Below are 21,518 nucleotides of genomic sequence, written 5' to 3' on the forward strand. Positions count from 1 at the left end.
CTCCCTCCCTCCCTCCCTCCCTCCCTTCCTTCCTTCCTTCCTTCCTTCCTTCCTTTCTTGTATCTTTCATTAAGTAAAAAGGACCTCTTTATATCTGGTTCTCTCTGATATTTACTTAAAATATTTCTGGCAGCACATTTTCATTTGGACTAGACACATTTCAAGTGCTCAGAGCCACGATTGGCTAGAGGATCTCAGACTGGGCTGGGGCTGGGGCTGGGGTCCTTCATCTAAGGGAGGCTTTTCTCTCTCTGACAGTCATTAGCATATTTTCTAGGCTAAGTGTCCCTAGGGGCAAGGACACCCAGATGTTTACTTCGTTAGCCCTCCTCATGGCTTGAGATAGTAAGAGCTGCCCTGAAGTCTGAGATGGAGAAAGTGTCTTCCTAGAGGTCTGGCTGCCATTTGCAAACAGCCATGGTTTTCCTCACCAAGCAAATATGCTTTTTATGTGTATGCATGTGGGTGGGGTAGCGTGAGTATTATGGGAGTGCTCATGTGTGCTGGTGCACATACATGCTTGTGCACCTGTTGTGAAGGTCAGAGGTTGACGGTGGGTGGCTTCTTCAGTTACTCTCCACCATCTCTCATAAGTCAGAGTCCCTTTCTGAACCAGGAACTCACTGATTCACAAGCTGGGGATCCTCTGTTTCTGCCTCCTGAGGACTGGGGGTACAGGTGGGCTGCCATTCCTACCTGGCACTTATGTGCATGTTGAGTCTGAGTGCCACACCTCCTGACTGCTCAGAGCAGGCACTTTACCCACTCAGCCATCTTAAACTCTCAAACATTTTCTAAACTTACTAATTCCCAAGTGTGCTTTCGGTTCCTCTTCAGGCAGAGCTGCATGGGAGATGGGAGTCCTCCTCCTCAGGACTGCCCTCCCTCCCTCCCTCCCTCCTTTTCTCCTCTTCCTCTTCCTCTCCTCTCCTCTTCCTCCCTCCCGCCCGCCTTCCTTCCTTTCTGCCAAACTCCCTTTCTGCCTTTGTTAAGAACAGCATTTCTGAAATAAACTTGAAACCAACCAAAGCCACCCTTCCCATACACTCGAGTATGTGGGCACGCACACACAATAACATGGTTGGCTTTGCTCCGCACCAGCCCCAGGACATAGGCCAGGGATTGCTATCTGAGATGACATTCTGGAGTTAATGTTTCTTTCCCATCTGGGCTTGTTTCTTATTTACAAAAGCATCCGATTTGAACTCCGTGGTCTCTGTGACCCTTCCAGCTCTGGTTTCCCACATCCTTCGTGACCCTGGGATTTTTAAATGGTTCCATGATGCTCTGTCCAAGTTATACTCCTCTGTGTCCCCTTGGTGGCTTTAGGTCACTCTGGTAAAACAAAGCAAGGAGACAGGTAAGGGAAAGAGAACAAAATGAAGAGACTCGGGGTGGGGTGGGGGCAGAAACCGAGGAGGAATGAGAACCAGAAGAACAACAGGCAGAGCCCCTGGCACTTCAGAGATGGCATCTGTTGGAGCAATCCCAAGAGGGTCTCTGCCTACGGCTTAGCACCATAAGGCCTGGCAGGAGAGAGACAGAGAGGGACTTACCCCACAGATCTCCTTTTCAGCCTTAGTGAGTTGATTAGAAACCCAGACAGAGGGCCCTAATAGGTCTCAGGAACCATACTGCCTCAGGTCTCTTCTCCCAGCTAAGTGTTGAGGGTTAAGGCCTCTGTGGGATAGATATGAAGGGGCCAGGGCACAGCATTTGCCATCAGATGATAGAAAACACACACCTGAGGAGGAACAGAAGGCTTTTTTGTGATCAGTCTTTTTTCACTATATAAGCTTGTGGCCCAGCAGGTCTGAGGCTGCAGAGGAAACCAGACGCTGGCCGAGATCCCTATAGGCTGGGCCAGGCTGGGCTGGGGCTGGGGCAGATGCGTGATGCTGCTGGGATGATTCTCTGGGGAGAAGGGAATTGAAAAAGAGAGATATTTCCAAGGAGGGCAGAGAAGGAGAGAGGCTGTGTGGCACACACACACACACACACACACACACACACACACACACACACACAGCTTCCCTGCTTCCTCACCCTCATTCACTGGAGAGCAGGGGAAAGGAGCGATCTTCTCTCTGCTCTCCCAGCTTTCTCTTGCTTCCCCGCCCATCTGTGCAGTCAGCAGCTCCAGCAAAGTTAGCCTCAAACTTGAACGGAGCGGAAGCCTTCAGCTCCCTGGGAGCTCCGCGGTGGTGGTGGCTGCAGCCACAGCAGCAGCAGCAGCAGCAGCAGCAGTTCAGCTGTGGACGCTTCGATCCTTGAGAAGCTCTTCTGAATCTTCCAACACTCAGCTAGCCCCCAGCTCTCTGCAAAATACATCCACCCTCGTCCTGGAGGTTTGAAATCTGGACTTGGGGAATGGTGTGCTGAGGACCCTCTGGAACTCACTATCCCTACCTGGACTTGAAGAAACCCAAAGCTCGAGTGAACATGGCCAACCCAGCGCAGCCTCCGCTTCAGGACCCAGGCTCCACCTCACCCTTGGAACTGCCTGAGATGGAAAAACTACTCACAAAAGTGGAGAACAAGGATGACCAAGCCCTGAATCTGTCCAAGTCTCTGTCAGGGGCTCTGGACCTGGAGCAGAATGGTCACAGCCTGCCCTTCAAGGTCATCTCCGAGGGGCACCGCCAGCCCTCCCTTTCCGGCTCCCCTTCCCGGGTCAGCTCTCGGCGAGCATCCTCCGTCATCACCACCTCCTACGCCCAGGACCAAGAAGCCCCCAAAGATTACCTGGTCCTTGCCATTGCCTCTTGCTTCTGCCCCGTCTGGCCCCTCAACCTCATCCCCCTCATCTTTTCCATCATGGTAAGCATAATGCTTTGTTCAGGGAAATGGTTTGGGCACCTCAGTGCGCCAGGCTTTTCCTCAGGGAAGGGGCTTAAAGTGCTGAGAAGCATCGGGTGTTAGAGCCTTGGCAGGAAACCTTTCTCATCTCCTGACTTCCCTTCTAGAGAGGGCCTAAGGCTCAGTTCTGCTTGCTCTTCCTTCATGTTTGCCTCTGGGTATCACTGGTCAACTTCTTGCTGCCCCTGCTGGCAGAAGGATTCGGGGGTACATCTGGAGTGAACTTCTGCAGAAGAGAGTGACAGCCAATTTGGTGTTTGTGCATGTGTGTGGAGGGGCTGTCTTGATTGCTTTTTTTTTTTTTTTAAACTATGGGGATGGGATGGGGGACTGTCTAAGTGTAGTTCTGTATCAACAGAGAACATACCCAGAAGAGGGCCAAGGGTTCCAGATGCTCCACGGAGAGCCAGGCCTCCTAGGCCACCAGGGTATTCTACCAGCCTCTGTTTCCAAGAACCACAGCGGCCTCCTTGCTTCCCCTGGAGCCCTGGGGCCTGGCTTCCCTTGAGGCCCATGGGGAGGGGAAGCGGGGGAGTTGTCAGGCTGGGGTTTGGGACACAATGAAGTTCTTGGAGCACAACAAATCTCCTGATTTTCCAGACTTCACTATCTGGCTTTTAGTGGAGGTCTGGGCACAAGTCAGAGGACATGGCCAGACTGGCCAAGGAGGTGCATGCATGCTAGTCTTCACTTCTGAAGGACTCTCAATAGTTTGTCTTAGATTGTCCTCAAGCCAAGCCGTCGGGTAGCAATGCTTACAGAAGATCTTAAAGAGAATGAGTGCTGATGGACAGGGCTGGATAGGACAGGGACTTTCACAATGAGGTTAAGGCCAGTTAGAATGAGTGACCTGGGTGGGGTGACACTGTCTGTCTCCCTTGAAGTGACACAACTGCTGAGTCACTGATTATCCAGCCACTAGGAGTTATGGTCACTCTTACTATACTTCTTCAGACATCTCTGTCCATGCCATTAAGTTCCTGTGTGATCTAGAGCCACCTGACAGGGCACCGGGGACAGTAGCAGCTTGAGTGTAAGAGGCTTGATCTGAGAGACAAAGTTAGGCAGGGTGCTGGGCAGGGCCCATCTAAACTTCCTGTGCTGCCTACTGCACTTGGGGACCGTGCCAGGCTCCAGGGTGTAGCTAATGGCTCTGGGCTGGGCCAATTTCAGAGTTGTTGGTTACAGAGAAAGGTCCCAGGAAGAGAGACAGAAGGGAAATCAAGATAAGGGCTCAGGAGAAAAACAGATTGTAGAATTATCTCCTGGGAATTGGGGGAGAAATAAGCTGTCCTTGCCCAAAAGAAGCTGGGTCGAAGACTGGAGACCGCTGGACCTATCTGTGCCTCTTCTTTCTCTTTTTCTGTACTTGAGTAGGGTCTGAAGGTCCAGAAGTAAGGGATACAACTGTAAACCCAACACTAGGTCTGAGTTCCTGGGGTTGTATTCCAGGCAGGGACTCTTCTAATCAGGTCCTTACGACATAGTGCAAGAAGTGCCCAGGCTAGACACAAACACAAGGGAATGAAGTCATTTGGAGCAAGTGGCTCAATCTCCCCCCAGCTCACCCATCTGCGAAGCAGACAGATGCTCAATGGCTGCGTTAGAGAGCAGAAAGAGGCTGAGAAGGGGCCTTACAAAGTGCTGAAGGACGGAGCCCAGCCCAACCTAAGTGTTTTCTGCGGTTACACTAAGTGTTGCAGGGAGTTTCCCTTCTGCGGGAATGGGAAGCCATTGTGGGATTTATTTATTTATTTATTTATTTGTGAACTTCTGAGACACTGTCTTGTAATATAGCCCAGGCTGGCCTCAGACTCATTTTAATTCTCCTACTTCAGCCTCCCAAGAGCTATAATGACAAGAGTGTACTAATACACCCTTTATCTTCTAATGGGGTTTTAAATAGCTTTATTAATGTAATTCAAATATCATCTAACTCGCCCATCTAAAGTGCATGGTTTAATGGTTCTCCGCCCCCCTTCTTCTATCTTATATGTAGCCCTGGATAGCCTGGAACTTGCTGTGTAAACCAGATTGGCCTTGAACTCAGAGATGTGCCTGCCTCGACTTCCCAGGTGAAAAGCAAAAACTAGCCAGGTGTGCTTGTGCACGCCTCTAATCCCAGCAATGAGGAAGCAGAGGCAGGAGGATCTCTATGAATTAAAGGCCAACCTGGTCTACATAGTGAGTTCTAGTCCAGCCAAAGTTATATGGTGAGACCCTATCTTAACAAACAAGCACAATAAAACAAAACAACACATAAGAATGGCACACATTGATGGGATGCCATGTAGTGTTTCAATAATTATACACTTTGTACCAATGGGTTAAACATAGATATCTCCTCAACCACTGATCACTTCCTTCCTTCTTCCTTCCTTCTTCCTTCCTTCTTCCTTCCTTCTTCCTTCCTTCTTCCTTCCTTCTTCCTTCCTCTTTCTTTCTTTCTTTCTTTCTTTCTTTCTTTCTTTCTTTCTTTCTTTCTTTCTTTCTCTCTCTCTCTCTCTCTCNTCTCTCTCTCTCTCTCTCTCTCTCTCTCTCTCTCTCTTTCTTTCTTTCTTTCTTTCTTAGATTTATTTATTTCATGTATGTGGTGGGTATACTGTCACTGTCTTCAGACACACCAGAGGTGGCATCAGATGCCTATTACAGATGGTTGTGAGCCACCATGTGGCTGCTGGGAATTGAACTCAGAACCTCTGGAAGAGCAGTCAGTGCTCTTAACCACTGAGTCATCTCTCCAGCCTTTTGTTTTTTAAAGATCATTTTCTTATGATAGAAACTTTCTCCTAGTTTTTAAAACTGTATAGTGCTTTGGGCTGGGGAGAAAACGCCCATGTGTAGAGTGTTTTTCTTGCAAGATGAGAGCCTGCGTTCAAATCCCATAATTTACATTTAAAAAGCTGGGCGTTACACATCTGTAGTCCAGTGCTGGGGAAGGGGAAAGAGGTGGGTCCCTGGGGCTTGCAGCCAGCCTCACCTACTTGGTGAGCTCCAAGCCAGGGAGAGACTTTGTCTCAAAAAGCAAGATGGCTGGAAATGTACTTCAGTGCCACACACACACAGAGCAGATGGCACTTAGGAACAACATACACCCAACACCAAGGTTTCCCCTCGATGGGACTTATGAACACACCTCTGCCCCTGTTTGTCTTCAACCCTGTAGTTTAGGTGTCAAAGCTGTGGCCATCCTCCCGGATCAGCCTCCTCCGGAGGGCAGGAGCCACCACACCCAGCTTTAGACTGAATGGGATCCCGTCTTCTGTGGCTGAATGGTCATTCCCTGGCTTCTAGTGCTTTCAATGAGCTATATCTTAACCCCAGTTGATTCTAGAAAACTTTCCTCATTGTCAAAAGAAACCTGTGTATTTTAGATGTTACTCATGTTCTAGACACATACATATCCCAACCCCCAAGCCTGGGTGACACCAATTTTCCTATCTCCACAGAGGAACTTATTTCAGGCGTTAATTTAAAAATGAGATTATATAGCAAGTAAGTAGAAGGTAGCAAGTGAGTTGGAGCTGGAGAATGATGGTGCACGCCTTTAATTCCAGCACTTGGAAAGCAGAGGCAGGCAGATCTCTAAGTTCAAGACCAGCTTAGTCTACAGAGTCCAAGGACAGCCAGGACTACACAGAGCAAATCTGTCTCAAAAGGAAAAAAAGTTCTGGAGGTTTGAATCTTGGATCAGGTTCTGTCAAGGGGCAGAGATGGCTTCTGGGAATTCCCCCAAGATTTGGCTCTCCTGATCTTCCATTCATTTGATCCTTCACTGTCTTATTCATTCATCTTGAATGGCCAGTTGCTTGTTTTGAGGGAACTGAACTGTTCAGGGTACCTCTCCGGCATCAGTGACCCAGCCTGTCTTAAGAAGCAAGCACAATGCTAGACAGAGAAGCAATGGATAAGGTGAGTGACTGCTGTTTAGCATTACAGGAGGGGAGGAGAGTGTGCCAGTGGCTGTTGCAAGTCAGGGATTCACTCTTGGAACTTAGGTTTCTGATGAACCTCTGGGGAGTTTTAGGCTGAGACAGGATGTGGTCAGTTTATACAGTAAAGCCAACTCTCAGTTGCATTGTGGGAAATGGGCTACAGGAGGGAGATCCCATGTATGGGAAGGGATGGTGATGTCTGAGCTCTGGATGGACTGGGAGGGAAGATCACAAAGGAAGGGTGTGTGTGTGTGTGTGTGTGTTGTGATGTATGTGTGTTTGCAGTATGTGTATGTGTGTATGTGAGTGGGGTGTGTGTGGTAGGGTGTGTATGTATGTTTGGTGTGTGATGTGTGTGTCTTGAGTGTGTGTGTGTGTGTGTGTGTGTGTGTGTGTGTGTGTGTGTGTGTAGCACATGCTCAGGCTCCAACTCAGAAATGCTGGAGCTATTCTCAAAGCTGGCTCTGGGACATTTCACATTTATTAACTCAGAGCCAACCCAACTAACCAAAAAACAATGACGAAGAGCATTTACTAAGAGAGGTGGACAGAGAAGGGGTTTGAAAAAGAGATCCTAGAAGGTGGGAAGGAAGCTAGAAAAAAGGGAGGGGAAGAAGGGCAAAATCTGACAAGGAAGGGAGTGGCTGAAGGCCTGGAGAAGTTAGGTTCACGTGGGCTTGTCTTCTGGGTTAGCTATCCCTAGATTCTGGGTGTCTGGATGGAGAGGCATAGACAAAGGGAGGAAGGTGTGGGGATCCCTGGAGAGGTGACATCTTAAGGGAGAAATACTCATAGGAAACAGAGCTCTCAGGGAGTGCGTGGCAGTGTCTCTATTTGGAGAGGGAGGGAGAGAGAGAGAGAGAGAGAGAGAGAGAGAGAGAGAGAGAGAGAGAGCAAGAGAGCTCACAGCACAGGGGATGGACAGAGGCTCTGCTGAGGCTACAGGCTGTGGGTGGGAAGCAGCTGCCGTCCGTTTTCATGGTGGGGTGACTTGCTCCAGCAATAGATGTAAGTTTGTAGACGCTGGGCTCTGAGCAGCAGAAGGGTCATTAGACCTGGGCCAGGTGGCACTGCAGATGTGGGCAAGAGTGGCTGAGGTGACATGCAGACAAGTAGGGCTGGACAAAGAAGGAGTGAGTGGTGACCTTGGCTGAGAAGCAGAGACCACAGGTGGGGACTCTGAGTAGGGCAGGTCCCAGTAACACAGCAGGCTGAGGGCAGTGTTGGGTGTTCAGACTTCAGAGGAGTGATGGCAAGGGTGGGATGTCGCTGTGGAAATGGATGTCCAAGGGAAGCATCAGCGTCAGGACCAGGGATGGGGAAATTGAAGGATAATGTTACTGAAATTCATGGATGCCTACTCAGTGTCAGGCACAGTGCCAAATTGTTTAGATCTATTATCTCATTCAGCCCCGGCTGTACTGTGAGGCCTGGGTGCTATTATTATTCTCATGGTGCAGACAAAAAATCCTCAAGTGCAGACAAGAAGGTAGCAAGTGAGTTGGAGCCCAGCCTGGCTGCCTTGACTGGTAGACCATGTCGCACCAACCACAGCCTGGGGATGAAGGGGTCAGGTTTTTATCTAGGGTTCTACACTATATCCTTACTGGCAGCAGCAAGGGTGGCATGTCACTGAGGGGGAGGTCAGTTTCCTACACCAAGGCTCTAAGTCTTGAAGATAGTTCAGGACTCCATACTAGAAATCCCTACAGGTGACCAGACGCAGGTTCAAGCCCTTACTTAGTCTCAGTGCTGGCAGCCTCTGAGAACACCATGTGCTGTTGCCCACAGAAGCACATCCTATACAGATTGGGCCATGGCCACATAGCTGGTAGGCGGCCTATCAGCTGGATGCTGGATCCATTGTTCTGTCATGGTTCCTTTTCGGGATCTGAGGATGCTTCCAGGAAAGTCAAACCTTCTGCTGTGTGTTCAGGGAAGAGCCAAGTCCTCTCTCATCTCTCTTCCTCCTCTAGCTCATCTGCCCTCCCCATTAAGCCCACCAGAGGAAAACAAATAGCTCCTATAGGGCCTACTGTGGCCGGTGAGGTAGGGTCAAGGGCTTTCTCCGAAGAGCACTAGTCACAAATGTCCAGCCCCAGCTCTAGTGTGCCCTGCAGTCTCTGTGGCCCCCTTGGGCAGGGGCAGGCTTGACCCATGGGGCAGACTGAGAAATGACCATGTTCTTATAACAAGGTCCCTTGTCAGCAGAGGAAGACCCCAGGCCATGGCCTTCTATGAGCAAGACCGATAAAACAAGCCAATAGCTGGACATGTGGTATGTGCCGATTAATCCCAGCACTTGGGAGGTAGAGACAGGAGGATGGGAGTTTCAGATCAGCACCAGCTACAAAGCAAGTTCTTGGCCTGTCTGGGCTACCTGAGACCTTGACTCAGAGAATCAGTAAATATTATCTAAAATGGGCAAAACAGAAACAGCCGTGCCACAGGACTGCTGAGAGGATTGAGTGAGCGACCATGCACTACAGCACCTACACAAAACTCTGCATGTTGGAGACACTTCCTAGGTGGGGGTGGACACTGTTTTTACTGATAGTAAATGAAATTCTGCAAGGCCAGAGGAAAGGACTAAACCCATGTGAATGGGCAATTCTGATTGGTACCAGTTTGGAAATGACCAGGTCCCACATCAATTTACTGCCTCTAGTGGTGGCACCCCCATCTGCAGTTGTGGTGATGGACACAGAGGCAGCCTTTTCTTTGTGAGTTATTACTATAACAAACCCTTCACAGTGCACCACAGTGGCTTCCAACCTTCCTTAGGCTTCCCCTGCCCCCAGACAAGATCTCATGTAAACCAGTCTGGATTTGTAAATCTATGTAATCCAAGGATGACCTTGAATGTGTGTGTGTGTGTGTGTGTGTGTGTGTGTGTGTGTATCTCTGTGATTGTGAGACGGGGGCTCACCATGTAGTCTTGCTTGGCCTGGAACTTGCTAGCTGACCAAACTATCTTTGAACTCACAGCTATGTGCCTCCCTGACTCCAAAGTGCTTAGACTTGAAGGTGTGCACCAACATGCCCAGCTAGGCCTTGAACTCTTGATTCTCCTGCCTCCTCCTCACCTTACAGGTGTTGGGATTAGAGGCAGGCATGTATCACCCTGCCTGGCTTACGTGGTGCTGGGAGTAGAAGTCAGGGCTCTGTAAATGCGAGGTAAAGAACTCTACTGACAGAACTGCACCTCTTGCCCTCCATAAGCATGCTCCATGGTCAGTGTGTGGTAGGGGCCGCACAGCTTTTTCACTCTTAGATTTGCTCATGTGTGCATTCATCTACATAGAAGGTAAACGTGCTGAGTTCCAACCAGGAACTTTGTGTCTGTCAGGCACAAAGGCACATGTGTAGCTGAGCCTTGGGGACTTGTGCCTCTGTGCATAGGACAGAGACAAATGCCTCTTTCACTTAGGCAGCTGAGCTAGTGTCTCTCCATGGTCCTGAATCATTACTGAATGCTCAGCTGTTCCTCTATGAACTTGGGCTTGGACTCCCTGCAAACCCTGTTCCTGCTCCTGTGCCCTGCACAGAAGGTGTACAGCTTAGACTCCTTCAGAAATCACTCAAGGCAACTTCAGAATCTCTCCCTTCTAGCTTTCCCTTTGCAGTGCTAGGGACTTAACCTACTGTCTTGCACATGCTAGGCTAGTGATCGACCACTGAGCACGCTTCCTCAAATCTTTTTTAAAAAACTATTTTTTTTGAGACAGAGTCAGTCTCTCCAGGTTGTCCAGGCTGGCCTTGAATGTTTGATTCTCCTTCCTTTGAATCCGGGGTAGCTAAGATTACAGGTGTGCTACCATGCTCCACAGCTGTAAAACTGCTAATTTTGAAGTTCTCCAAAATGCCCAAGGCCTTTCTCTATGTCAGCCTCTCTTTCTTCTAATGCCCAATCACTGATGTCACAGATTCAGTGACCTAGATGAGCCATCCCAGTGGCTGGAGGTAGCATGGATTCATGAGTGGATCCCAAACTTAGACAAACTCACACTGCCTAAGCATCTCATCTCCGCATCTCCATCAACCAAGCCAGAGATTCACACAGCATCTCAGACATCTGCACAGCATCTCAGATATTCTCACAGCATCTCCGGCATCCGCACAGCATCTCCGGCATCCGCACAGCATCTCAGACATCCACACAGCATCTCAGATATTCTCACAGCATCTCAGATATTCTCACAGCATCTCAGATATTCTCACAGCATCTCAGATATTCTCACAGCATCCCAAACATCCGCACAGCATCTCAGACATCCGCACAGCATCTCAGACATCCGCACAGCATCTCAGACATTCGCACAGCATCTCAGACATCCACACAGCATCTCAGACATCCACACAGCATCTCAGACATCTGCACAGCATCTCATTCGCACAGCATCTCAGACATTCGCACAGCATCTCAGACATCCACACAGCATCTCAGACATCCACACAGCATCTCAGACATCCACACAGCATCTCAGACAGTCTCTTTCCCACTCTCCATATGACCTCTGGCTTTGTCACTTCTCCAGCCTGGGATCTTTCTCAGATCCTTACTTGTTTCAAGTCTTTGGATCTGCCCCAACCCATCTAGCCTGGTCTACAAAGGGAGTTCTAGGATAGCCAGGGATACACCTGTCTTGAAACTGTCTCCAAAAACCAACCAACCAAACAAGCAAACAAATACATAAGTATTTTTTAAAAATTTAAAAAAACCTCCAGGACTAAATCCAGCCTGTTATACATCAGTCAAGATGCCTCCTGTGTCACCTTCCTCTCTTCTTCTTTTCCCTCCTCTTCCACAGGATCTCCATATTTAGCCCAGATTACCCTCAAATTGACTATATAACCCAAGCTATCTTCAAGCTCACAGTCTTCCTGACTTGCCCCCCACCTCTGAGTGATGGGATTACAGACAGGTGTCACCATCCCTTATGCAGCTCCTCCTATGTGACCTTTCTCTGGCAACTGCATCTCTTCCCATGCACACAGTGTTCTATACTCTGGATCCACCCTCACCTCATAAGAGGATTCAGAGAAAGAAATACCCGAATAGGGGTAGAGCACACATTCAGTATCGACCCTGAGACAAGATAAACACCCAAACACTAGAAGGGTTTATTTTACTCCTCAGATGTGGAGGAATCTAGGAATGTTTCATGGAAAGGGTGTTCCTGGAGTAAGCCCTTGCACGTGAGAGGATTTGGCTCCGTAGGATTGGGGAAGCAGAGGACTGGAAAGCAGAAAAGGCACAAGGAAGTCAGGATTCGCCCTGCCTGGGACAGCACAACGCGGCTGTCCAGAGCTTGTGGAAGAAGGTGGTAAGGGTTTTAACAGGAAATACAAACTTGAGCTGAGTTGGTCCCCCGCCCCCCATGGACAATGAATGTGAAGCCTCGGAGATGCTGATCAGATAGGACAGTCTCAGCACCTCTTGACTTCTTGTGTGTGTGCATGTGTGCAGGCATATGTATACATGGAAGCCAGAGGGGGGGGGGTCGCGGTGTCTTCCCCTAGTGTTCTCTGGTTGCCCTGCAACAGAGTCTCTCTTGGAACCAAAAGCTCAGTGTTGTGTTTGCACAGGCTAGCCCTGAGCTGAGAACCTGCCTCCTCAACTCCTCTCCCAACACTGGGGCGACGGGCATGCAATTAATAATTTGGGAATTATTATTTTATGTGTACAGGGTCTTGCCTGTATGTCTATCGATTATGACACGAATGCATCACCCTCAGAAGCCAGAAGAGGGTGTCAAATCCCCTGGAACTGTTACAGGAGGTTGTGAGCTGCTATGTGGGTGCTGGGAATCAAACCTGGGTCCTCTGGAGCAGCCAGTGCTCTTACCACTGAGCCATCTCCCCAGCCTCTGAACTTGTGTGTGTGTGTGTGTGTTGTCTGCATGTGCATGTGAGGACACAGGTCAGTTTACTGTGTTTTCCTTAGTTACTGTCCATCTTACTATTCTTTTTTTTTAGAGTTAGCAATTTAATTTTTAAACTGTTTTACAAAACTTCAATTACAAAGCCACTTTTTTGTTTTTCTATTTTTTGTTTTGTTTTGATTTTTTTGAGACAGGGTTTCTCTGTGTAGCCTTGACTGTCCTGGAACTCACTCTGTAGACCAGGCTGGCCCTGAACTCACAGAGAGCCATCTGTCTCTGCTTCCCCAGCACTGGGATTAAAGGCGTGCACCACCACTGCCCGACTCTTTTTATTCTTTGTCATGTTTTCTAGTTTTGCTGTATATGCACACATACTGCACACACACACACACACACACACACACACACACACACACACACGTTTAAGTTTTAAAGCCCTGGCTTCCTTGTTAAAACTCATACAGAGGCTGGAGAGATGGCTCCATGGTTAGAAGCACCTGCTGCTTTCCCAAAGGACTTAAGTTCAGTTCCCAGCACCCCTGGGCAGCTCACAACCACCCTGCAACACCAGCTGCAGCAGATCTGATATCCCCTTCTGGCCTCCACAGGCACGCACACACATGGGACACACTCTCATGCAGATACACAGGTACAGATTAAAAATTCTGAACCTGGGATGGTGAGATGGCTCAGTGGGTAAGAGCACCCAACTGCTGGAGGTCTGGAGTTCAAATCCCAGCAACCACATGGTGGCTCACAACCATCCGTAACGAGATCTGACTCCCGCTTCTGGAGTGTCTGAANACAGCTACAGTGTACTTACATATAAATAAATAAATCTTAAAAAAAAATTCTGAACCTTGTGCTTAGACATACCAACATGCCTGATGCAGGGCATGGGTGCTGTGAGCCTGGCAAAGCAAGCTCTTGATGAACTGAGTCATCTCTCCAGCTTTAAAAAAAATTTATTGTCACAGTGGCAGGGCCAAGCTTTCACTGGTGATCCTCCTGCCTCAGTCTCCTGAGTGCTGGGATGATGAACATACACTGCCAAGCCACACCCTCTCTTTCCACCTCCATTCTGGTCCTCACCGACAGCCAGAGGAACCTTTCAGAGGTGGGTTTCCAATCTTTCCACCCTCTTGCCCTTCCATGAACCAAGATCCATATATATATATATATATATATCTTCCTGGAAGTTACTGGAAGACACCACAGTAACTCAGAAAGACTCCCTTCCTGCCCTATAGCTTCTTACCCCACTCTGTCAGCTCCAGAACCTCTGGCCTTGATTTGGCACTGCCTACTTCCCTCATGCAGGGCCTGTGCACCTCTGCCCTGCTCTCATTTGCACACAACACTCTTCTTTGCTTAGAGAAAGGAAGCTATGCAGTCCCCACCCATCCTTCACATCAGCACTGCAGGCCCTCCTCCCAGAAGTTCTTGCTTTTCCTTTCATAAGCTCTCATAAGTCTTGTGTGTCTCCTCTTGAACACTTTCTGTGCTTGCAAGTTTGTGTGTGTGTGTGTGTGTGTGTTTGTGTGTGTGTGTGTGTGTGATGGAAAAGCAGGCTGTTGGGTTGCAAGATTCAAACATATAAATAAACTGAGACTCTTTTACACTGCAGCTTTCTGGGACCCTGTCACAGTGCCTGGTCTAAGTATCAGTAGAGTTGGGAATATGATGAAAGAGAATAGAGATTGTACCCAACAGGATCTGTAGGAGGCTTTGATACAGCTCAGGTAAAAAGGAGGGAACTAGGACAGGCACAAGGATGTTAGAGAGCAGAGCAGCAATGGAATCGACCAGGAGCGAAGCACATGTGTGTGATGACTCTGAGCATGTGGCTCAGTGGCAAGGCATTCGCTTAGCATGCACAAGGCTCTGGGTTCAATCCCTGGTGTTTAAAGTGAGCAAAGAAACAAGAAGCCAGTTATGACTTAGGTGGTAGACAGCAGCTGATGCCAGTAAGTGGGTATGAGGAGTCTCAGAAAGCAAGAGACAGATGGACGCCACTCTGTCCTGGCTATCACTCAGGATGGAATGCAGTTAAGGGATGGGTTAGAATCTGAGAGGCGAAAGGAGAACAAGGCACAAGTGCAGGGGTGGGGGTTCCCGAATCAGAGCGAGAGTTCAGGGATGGGGGGTTCCAGGAGTGGGGGTTCCAGCATCAGGCAAAGAGGGCAGGGGTGGGAGTTCCTGCATCAGGGCAAGAGTGCAGGGGTGAGGAATTCCATATCAAGAGTAGGAAGAGGAGGAGAAGTCATGTCCCTGCCAGTGCCTGCCAGCCTGCTAGGATGACAGGTAAGATCTCTAAGTGCTGTCCTAAGCAAGCAGTCTGGTAAAAGTAAGGGGCTAAGTTAGTCACTGTCATCACCATCACCACCACCACCACCATCAAGGTACTTGACTACATGTCCCGAACCTCTATGAGTTAGGAGATAAAATATATGGCCAGGCCCAGTAGTGTAGACCTGGAACTCCAACTACTTGGCAGGCTGAAGTAGAAGGACTGAAAGTTTAACCACTGCCCGGGTTATAGAATGAATTTAAGATCAGACCAAGTAATTTAGCAAGACCCTGTACAAAGGTCTGTGTACATATATATGTGTATATATTATACATATGTGTATATATTATTATCTTTTAAGGGCTGAAGGTAAAACTTAGTAGTTAAATTGCTTGCTGAGCACAGACAAAGCCCTGGGTTTTATCCTTAGCACTACAAATCTCCAAAACAAATTCATCTCATGCCTGGACTTGCTGGATCAATAGAAAGGAAAGAAGAAAGGGTCTGAGAGTCAGAGGCCATGAGTCCAGTCTCAGTTCTGATGGCCTGGGACCTGGGCCAGTGTCCTGTCTGGCTGAACCTTGTGTCTTCAAATATAAGTACTGAGAGGAAACCTCCAGTTTGTCTGTGGCCTGAAAGCAGTCACACCCCTCTGTGTCTGGGTGGCCTAGAGTTCTGGGCAAGTGCATGGAGCCCAAGATGGACAGAGGGACTCTAAGGTAAGGGCTCTGAAGACATGGAACCGGCCCTGGTTGTCACATAGCCTTGGGTCATACTAGGAGGTGGCCCAGGGTCACCTTTTCAAATATTTGGATACACCTCCCACTAAAGTGGCCTAGGCTTACCCAGGGGCCCCTCTGATTTATAATCTCCACTGTTTTCCACTCCACCCTACCCACCTGCCCATACCCAGCCACATCTGCTCATATCTACCCCCATCCACCCACATCCACCTGCTTTCAACTAGATTCCTGGGTCTCAAAGGAATGAAGCTCACGGAGAAGGAAGCCACACACGGGAGCTGACCAGCCCAGCCTGGCTTTCCTTGTGGGATCAAATGTGGGCTGTGTTGAACAAGGTCACAGTCATGGGAAGAACTAGAGAGAGGCCACTGCCTTTGTTTGGTTGTGTGACAAGGAGGATGTCACAGATGAAGGGGATCAGGCATGCTGTGAGCACAGAGAACCACCGGGCTTTCTTCCAGTTCCTGTGTGGCTTCGGAATTGTGATGGGGAGGGGTTAGTGACTAACCCTTGGAGACTCCTCTCCAAGCGCAGGCCATGTGTCCTGGAGGAGCCTGCTAGACTGAGGGTGGCAGGGAAGGTGTTTTGTAGGTAGAAGTTCACCAGGACACTGCATGGCTTCCATGCCCACGTAACTGATGGAAAATCTTCCTGAAACTTCTCTGCCCTCTCTCTGCAGTCTCGAAGTAGTGTGCAGCAGGGGGACCTGGATGGGGCACGGAGGCTGGGCCGCCTGGCACGGCTACTCAGCATCACCTTCATCATCCTGGGTATCGTTATCATCATTGTGGCTGTCACTGTCAATTTCACAGGTGAGGCATGGGAGTGGGGGTGAGGAATGGGAGGGCATAGAGCAGAGGGAGCCCTGGAGACAGGGGCGGTGATGAGGATATAGCTCTAGCCTTTCACTTCAGTCAGGACCAATTACGTGAGGATGGGTTTTCTGACTCATCTGATGCCTGAACTTGTGGATCAATAAGCGTGTAGAATGGGTACTGGCCTAGGAACCAGAGGCCACAAATTCCAATCTTAACTCTGATGGCCTGGGACTTGGGCCAGTGTCCCATTTGGCCGAACCTTGCATTTTCAAGTATAAAGTACAGAGAGGAAGCCTCCATGATGGAGGGCTTTTGTGACATCACTCTGGATAATGGACTGGATGGCTCCAGAATACTGATGAATAGGCTCTTTGCCGCATAGTCAGGGTAGACCAGAAGCATGCAGCAAGTTTGGAGGAAAGCAGGAAGCAACACTCTGAAGGTGGCCCAGGGAGCTTATCTCAGCTGGAAATCTTTTTCAGAGGACACTGTCGGCCATATCTTTGAGAGTGTGGAAGCTATTCATCTCAGAGCTGTCCTGAGCATGGGATACTCTGGAACATTTCTGTTTATTTCACAGATCAATCCAAGCTTCGCCCCTAAACATCTTGCTATTCAAAATGTGCTCCATGGTCCCGCTGCAGGGGCATCACCTGGGGCTATTTTAGACTCTCAGACTCTACCCTGAACCCACTGAATGGAAATCTGTATTTTAGACTCCCTCTTTCTTTGGTGGTGCCGAAGTTGGGACTCCAAGCCACTCATGTTAGAGAAGCAACTTCCTACAGTGTGAACTACTGGCCAAGAATCTGAATTCTAGTAAGATTCCCAATTCATGTGCCAGTGTGGGAAGCCTGGGGTCACCGGCGTCTTGTCTACTCAGGAGAAGCAAGGGTGCAGGTTTTTGGTCAGCTTCCCTGGACTCAGAGTTCAGATCCACTTTCTGTGGAAATGACATTTCACATTCCCTAAGATTTGGGCCTTGGCTTTTTTCATCAGTGTGGAGTCTGATGGGTGTGAGCAGCTTGTGAGCAGCAGCCTGAGGCACTATATCTACATCACTTCCCACGTCCCAGGTTACCTGTTCTGCTGCTTCTCACGGTTGCCTGGACAACTTCTGAATTCAAAGGAAAATTGTAGCTTTCATAAGAGAAACTTCAGGATGGAGCGCTCTGGTTTGGTGCGAAGAAGCTGTATCTGGGTACTTGGAAGGGAGTGGCAGAACTCTGTTGCATGCTTGTTCTGCCTTCTGTGTGCTGGCTTCCTTCCTTGGCAGCATCTCTCCTTAGGATGCCGGGGTGACAACCACCAGGGATGATGGTGTCTTAGGAGAGGCAAACATGCAAATCAGTTAAGCAGGAAATTTTTAAGGAGTGATGAACCAGCATTGTGGCTTGTGTCTTTAATTCTAGGCCAGTGGGTTTAGGGACAGCCATAGGCCACGTGAGACTCTGCCTAAAAGAAAATCCGTCACCTCGAGGCTGGCTGTGGTGGCTCATGTCTTTAATTGCAGTATTTGGGAGGCAGAAGCTGGTCACCTACCTGATCTACAGGGCAAGCTCCAGGCTAGCCAAGAATACTTAGTGAGCGGCTGTCATTTAAAACAAACACCTCTAACTAAAGTCCTGGAGTTGATTTTAATTGGTCCACTTGGTGTCACATGATCATTATCTACCCAATCATCAAAGCCACAGTCTTCTCATTGGTCGGAGTTCCTGTATCAAGAGCCCCAAAACAAAGCAGTCCCCGACCATGGACCATGTACCTCATCCTGGTTACCATTTCCCACTAAGAGATAATTCAGTGCAGGCTCGTGGCTCTTTAAATCAGGCCCCGAAGATCCAGTATTCTCAGCGCGGTTTCACGGTAACCTTTCTTTTCTTTACAGTTCCGAAGTAACAGCGGAGCTGTTTCTAGCGGAGGCAGATGCCGGCCAGCTGGAGATCTCCGAACCCACATGTCCCCACACATTACAAAGGACAGGATGGTGGGTGCTGAGTGCCCACCTGTCCCTAAGATCCAAAAGCACAAACTTGGAGGGAAATCTCTCCATCACTCCATTGCCAGCCCACGGCAGACGGGAGGGAAAATCTGGAATGAAGTTGGCCGTGGACTCAATCTCATAGTCACGTCTCTCAGGCTTGTTTCTCATCCCACAATTCCTGGGACTTACACATAGCGTAAACTGCCAGAATGGGAAGAAAATCAGTCCCACAGCCAAGAAAGAAGCACTGGGTATCTATGAATGTGAGCACATCCTGGCCGGTGTCTTTTCTATTTTTCTTGAGGGGGAGTAAAGCGACTGCTTGCATGCTTTGTGCCGAGCATCCACGGTGATCCCAGTCAGAGCCCAAGGTGAATCTGTCACTCAGCACAGGCCCTGGATACCCACTGGCCAAAGAGGCAACAGCCATACAGAAATCCTCCATTGATGACTGACTGAATAGGGATAGTATGACAGACCTGGTGCTCTTGCTAAAGGTCACGCTGGAGGCTTCTCTACCAAGGACTCTGGATCCAGAGTATCTTCCAGAACCACAGGGTCTGCCTCCTGATTTTCACCTGTGATGTAGCCTGTGGACACCAACCTGGAAGCCCTAGAACTTGACCTGTCCCAGGTCAGCCATGGGGGAGGGACAGGGCTTGATCTCTCTCTCTTGCCACTGACTCTTTGGAGGTCTGGGACCCCATCTTGGTAACCCACACAAGTGGCCCAGGAGCCCTATACAGGGTTTTCAGGGGACCCTACACAGAAGAGCTGAAGTAGATCCTGGCTTCAGACTGTTAGCCGAGCTCTAATGGATGCTCTGTGCCTGGTCCTGCATCCCTGGCCATCCACAGCAACAAAGGCTTTCCCTAGAGGTAGCTTTGAGACTCCTATTGGACTCTCTTGTTTATTCATAGGCTCTGGAGAGCTGCTGCAGCGTGTAAGGGAGGGGGCTAGGGAATTCTTAGGAAGGTTTGTTATTTCTTGATTTGGAGTCCAAGGAGTCTAGCAGGAGGGGCTCACCTGAAAGGGCAGTCTGGGGAGTGGGAACCAGGACAGGAAGCAAAGGCCCAGTAGCCATAGCCTCTCCCGAGCAGAACACAGAAAAGAAGCTAATCAGAACTCTCTGCCAAACAGCCTCATGCTTGTTGCATCTCTATTTCTCCACTTTTTTTTTTTGCCTGGCACAGGCTGTGCCCACGGGGGCTTCACCTGCTTGCCTTGCCTGCTCTGAGCTCCATCTACCCAATGTCATACTCCACTACTGCCACCACCTTCAGCTCAGACCTGGCAGAACGGCTTCCCTTGGCCAGCAGCCAGGGTTTTGGGGGGAACAGGTCCAGGGCCGTGACTACACTGGTCGGGAATTGGAAGTTCACTTCCTCTGAGCAAAATTAGGATTCAGATCCCTCCTCCCTTGGACCCCATGCTTGGCTCCCTGCGATCTCAGAGATGCTGGGCAGGGCAAGCTAGCACAGAGCACTGGCCAATGGGAGAGAGAAGGTTGGTACCCCCCAATCAGGTCCTTATTGAGGAAGTGAACTTGGACTCATGTTCCTAAAGCAGGGGCTGGCTGCACGCCCTTATGGGATCTTTGAAACCAAACTAGAGATGTCCTCGTTTTCTGTGGGAAGTAAGCATGCAAGCCCAGAATATATGTGTGACTTGAGAGGTTGGGTCAGGAGAGATGTGCTATCTAAAGAACAGCTTATCATAAACTCCAGATCCTGAGTGGGTGGCCTCCTAAAGGCCCTCCCAGGACAGATACTGTCTAGGGATTGTCATGATGGTTTCAACATCACCGGAGTCCAGGTCACCCGCAGCCATTTCTTCTCATCTCCTAGTCACAGCCTGCCAGTCACACCTTCACCCATGCACACCCTCACACACTCACACATTGATTCACACTTCAGCCTGGAACACGAAGAGTCTCTACATTAGGGAATGGCTTAGCTAGAACATTCTTCTACCCAGGTAAGAACAACCTAGGAGCCTTCCCGTGGTTCCAGGGACACAGCCTAGAGGTTCCCAAGTTCTCCTCTGAGCAGAGGGGAGTACAGGGCAGGAGGAGAGAGACATTAGGATGGGAAGAGAGTGAGCAAGATTTCTCTCAGCCCCAAGTTCCCACTGAAGCTAGGAGGGATGGGGGCCCTGCCGTCCCAGCTCTGGCTTGGTTCAGCTGCCAGCTGTATGAGCACAGTGGCTGAGGGGAGCAACTCTGCCTCTCTTTGGCCATCCTGGTGAACAGCAAGAACTGCCCCCTCCCCACCACACGCACTAGTGACTCTGTATTTCTTGGCATGGAAAGAAATAAAGCTGAATATATATGTTCCCCGTGTGTGTACTCCTGAGGTGGGAGGTTCCAAAAAAAACGCAAGCAGGGGCTGTCTATTCAACCTCCCAGTCCCCGGATTTGGCCTAGGGACTCTGTGGGCATCGGGGCTCCATAGACAATTCAAGGCATCTTTGTAGGCAGTCACCATCCTTTCCGGGCCTCAGTTTTACACACTACAAAGTAGGCTGGTCCCACTTTTTCTGTCTCATGTGTGTGTGTACATACAAATATGTGTGCATGCTTGTGGAGGCCAGAGGCCAACCTCATTGTTCCTCAGGAGTCATTGTGTTTTGGACTAGAGTTCGTCACTGGGACCTGGGCTTGTCGGGCTAGGCTAGCTGGCAAGCCGGGCTCAGGGATTCACCTGTCCCTACCTCTCAGCACTAAGATCGCAAGTGTGTGTCACCGCATCTGAATTTTTACTGTGCTGGGGATAGAACTCGAGTCCTCGTGCTTGTGTGGTAAGCACTTTACCAACTGAGCCATCTCCCAAGACCCCTCTGTCCTGTCTGCTCATGGACCAAGGTCTTGAGGTGGAGAAAAGAAAGCAGGAAACCAGCTCTGTGGTTCCAGGCAGATCCACATGGTAGCCCTGTGGGGCAGTTAGTGTCACCATCCCTGTACACACATTGGTAAACGTAGGCTCAGAAAGGTTCTGGGTCTTAT

General features: G+C 49.5%; 1 protein-coding gene across 1 annotated transcript; it reads left to right on the plus strand.

The window, feature by feature from the left end:
• The first annotated feature begins 2,050 nt into the window (after positions 1-2,050).
• Positions 2,051-20,848, plus strand: Trarg1 (trafficking regulator of GLUT4 (SLC2A4) 1). The gene is made up of 3 exons (XM_021178379.2): positions 2,051-2,820; positions 16,392-16,524; positions 18,419-20,848. Exons 1-3 carry the CDS (start codon positions 2,443-2,445, stop codon positions 18,427-18,429), a joined length of 522 nt encoding a protein of 173 aa, XP_021034038.1. The 5' UTR covers positions 2,051-2,442; the 3' UTR covers positions 18,430-20,848.
• Positions 20,849-21,518: the final 670 nt, after the last annotated feature.

This window comes from Mus caroli, chromosome 11 (assembly GCF_900094665.2).
Source record: "Mus caroli chromosome 11, CAROLI_EIJ_v1.1, whole genome shotgun sequence".
Classification (NCBI taxonomy): Eukaryota; Metazoa; Chordata; class Mammalia; order Rodentia; family Muridae; genus Mus; species Mus caroli.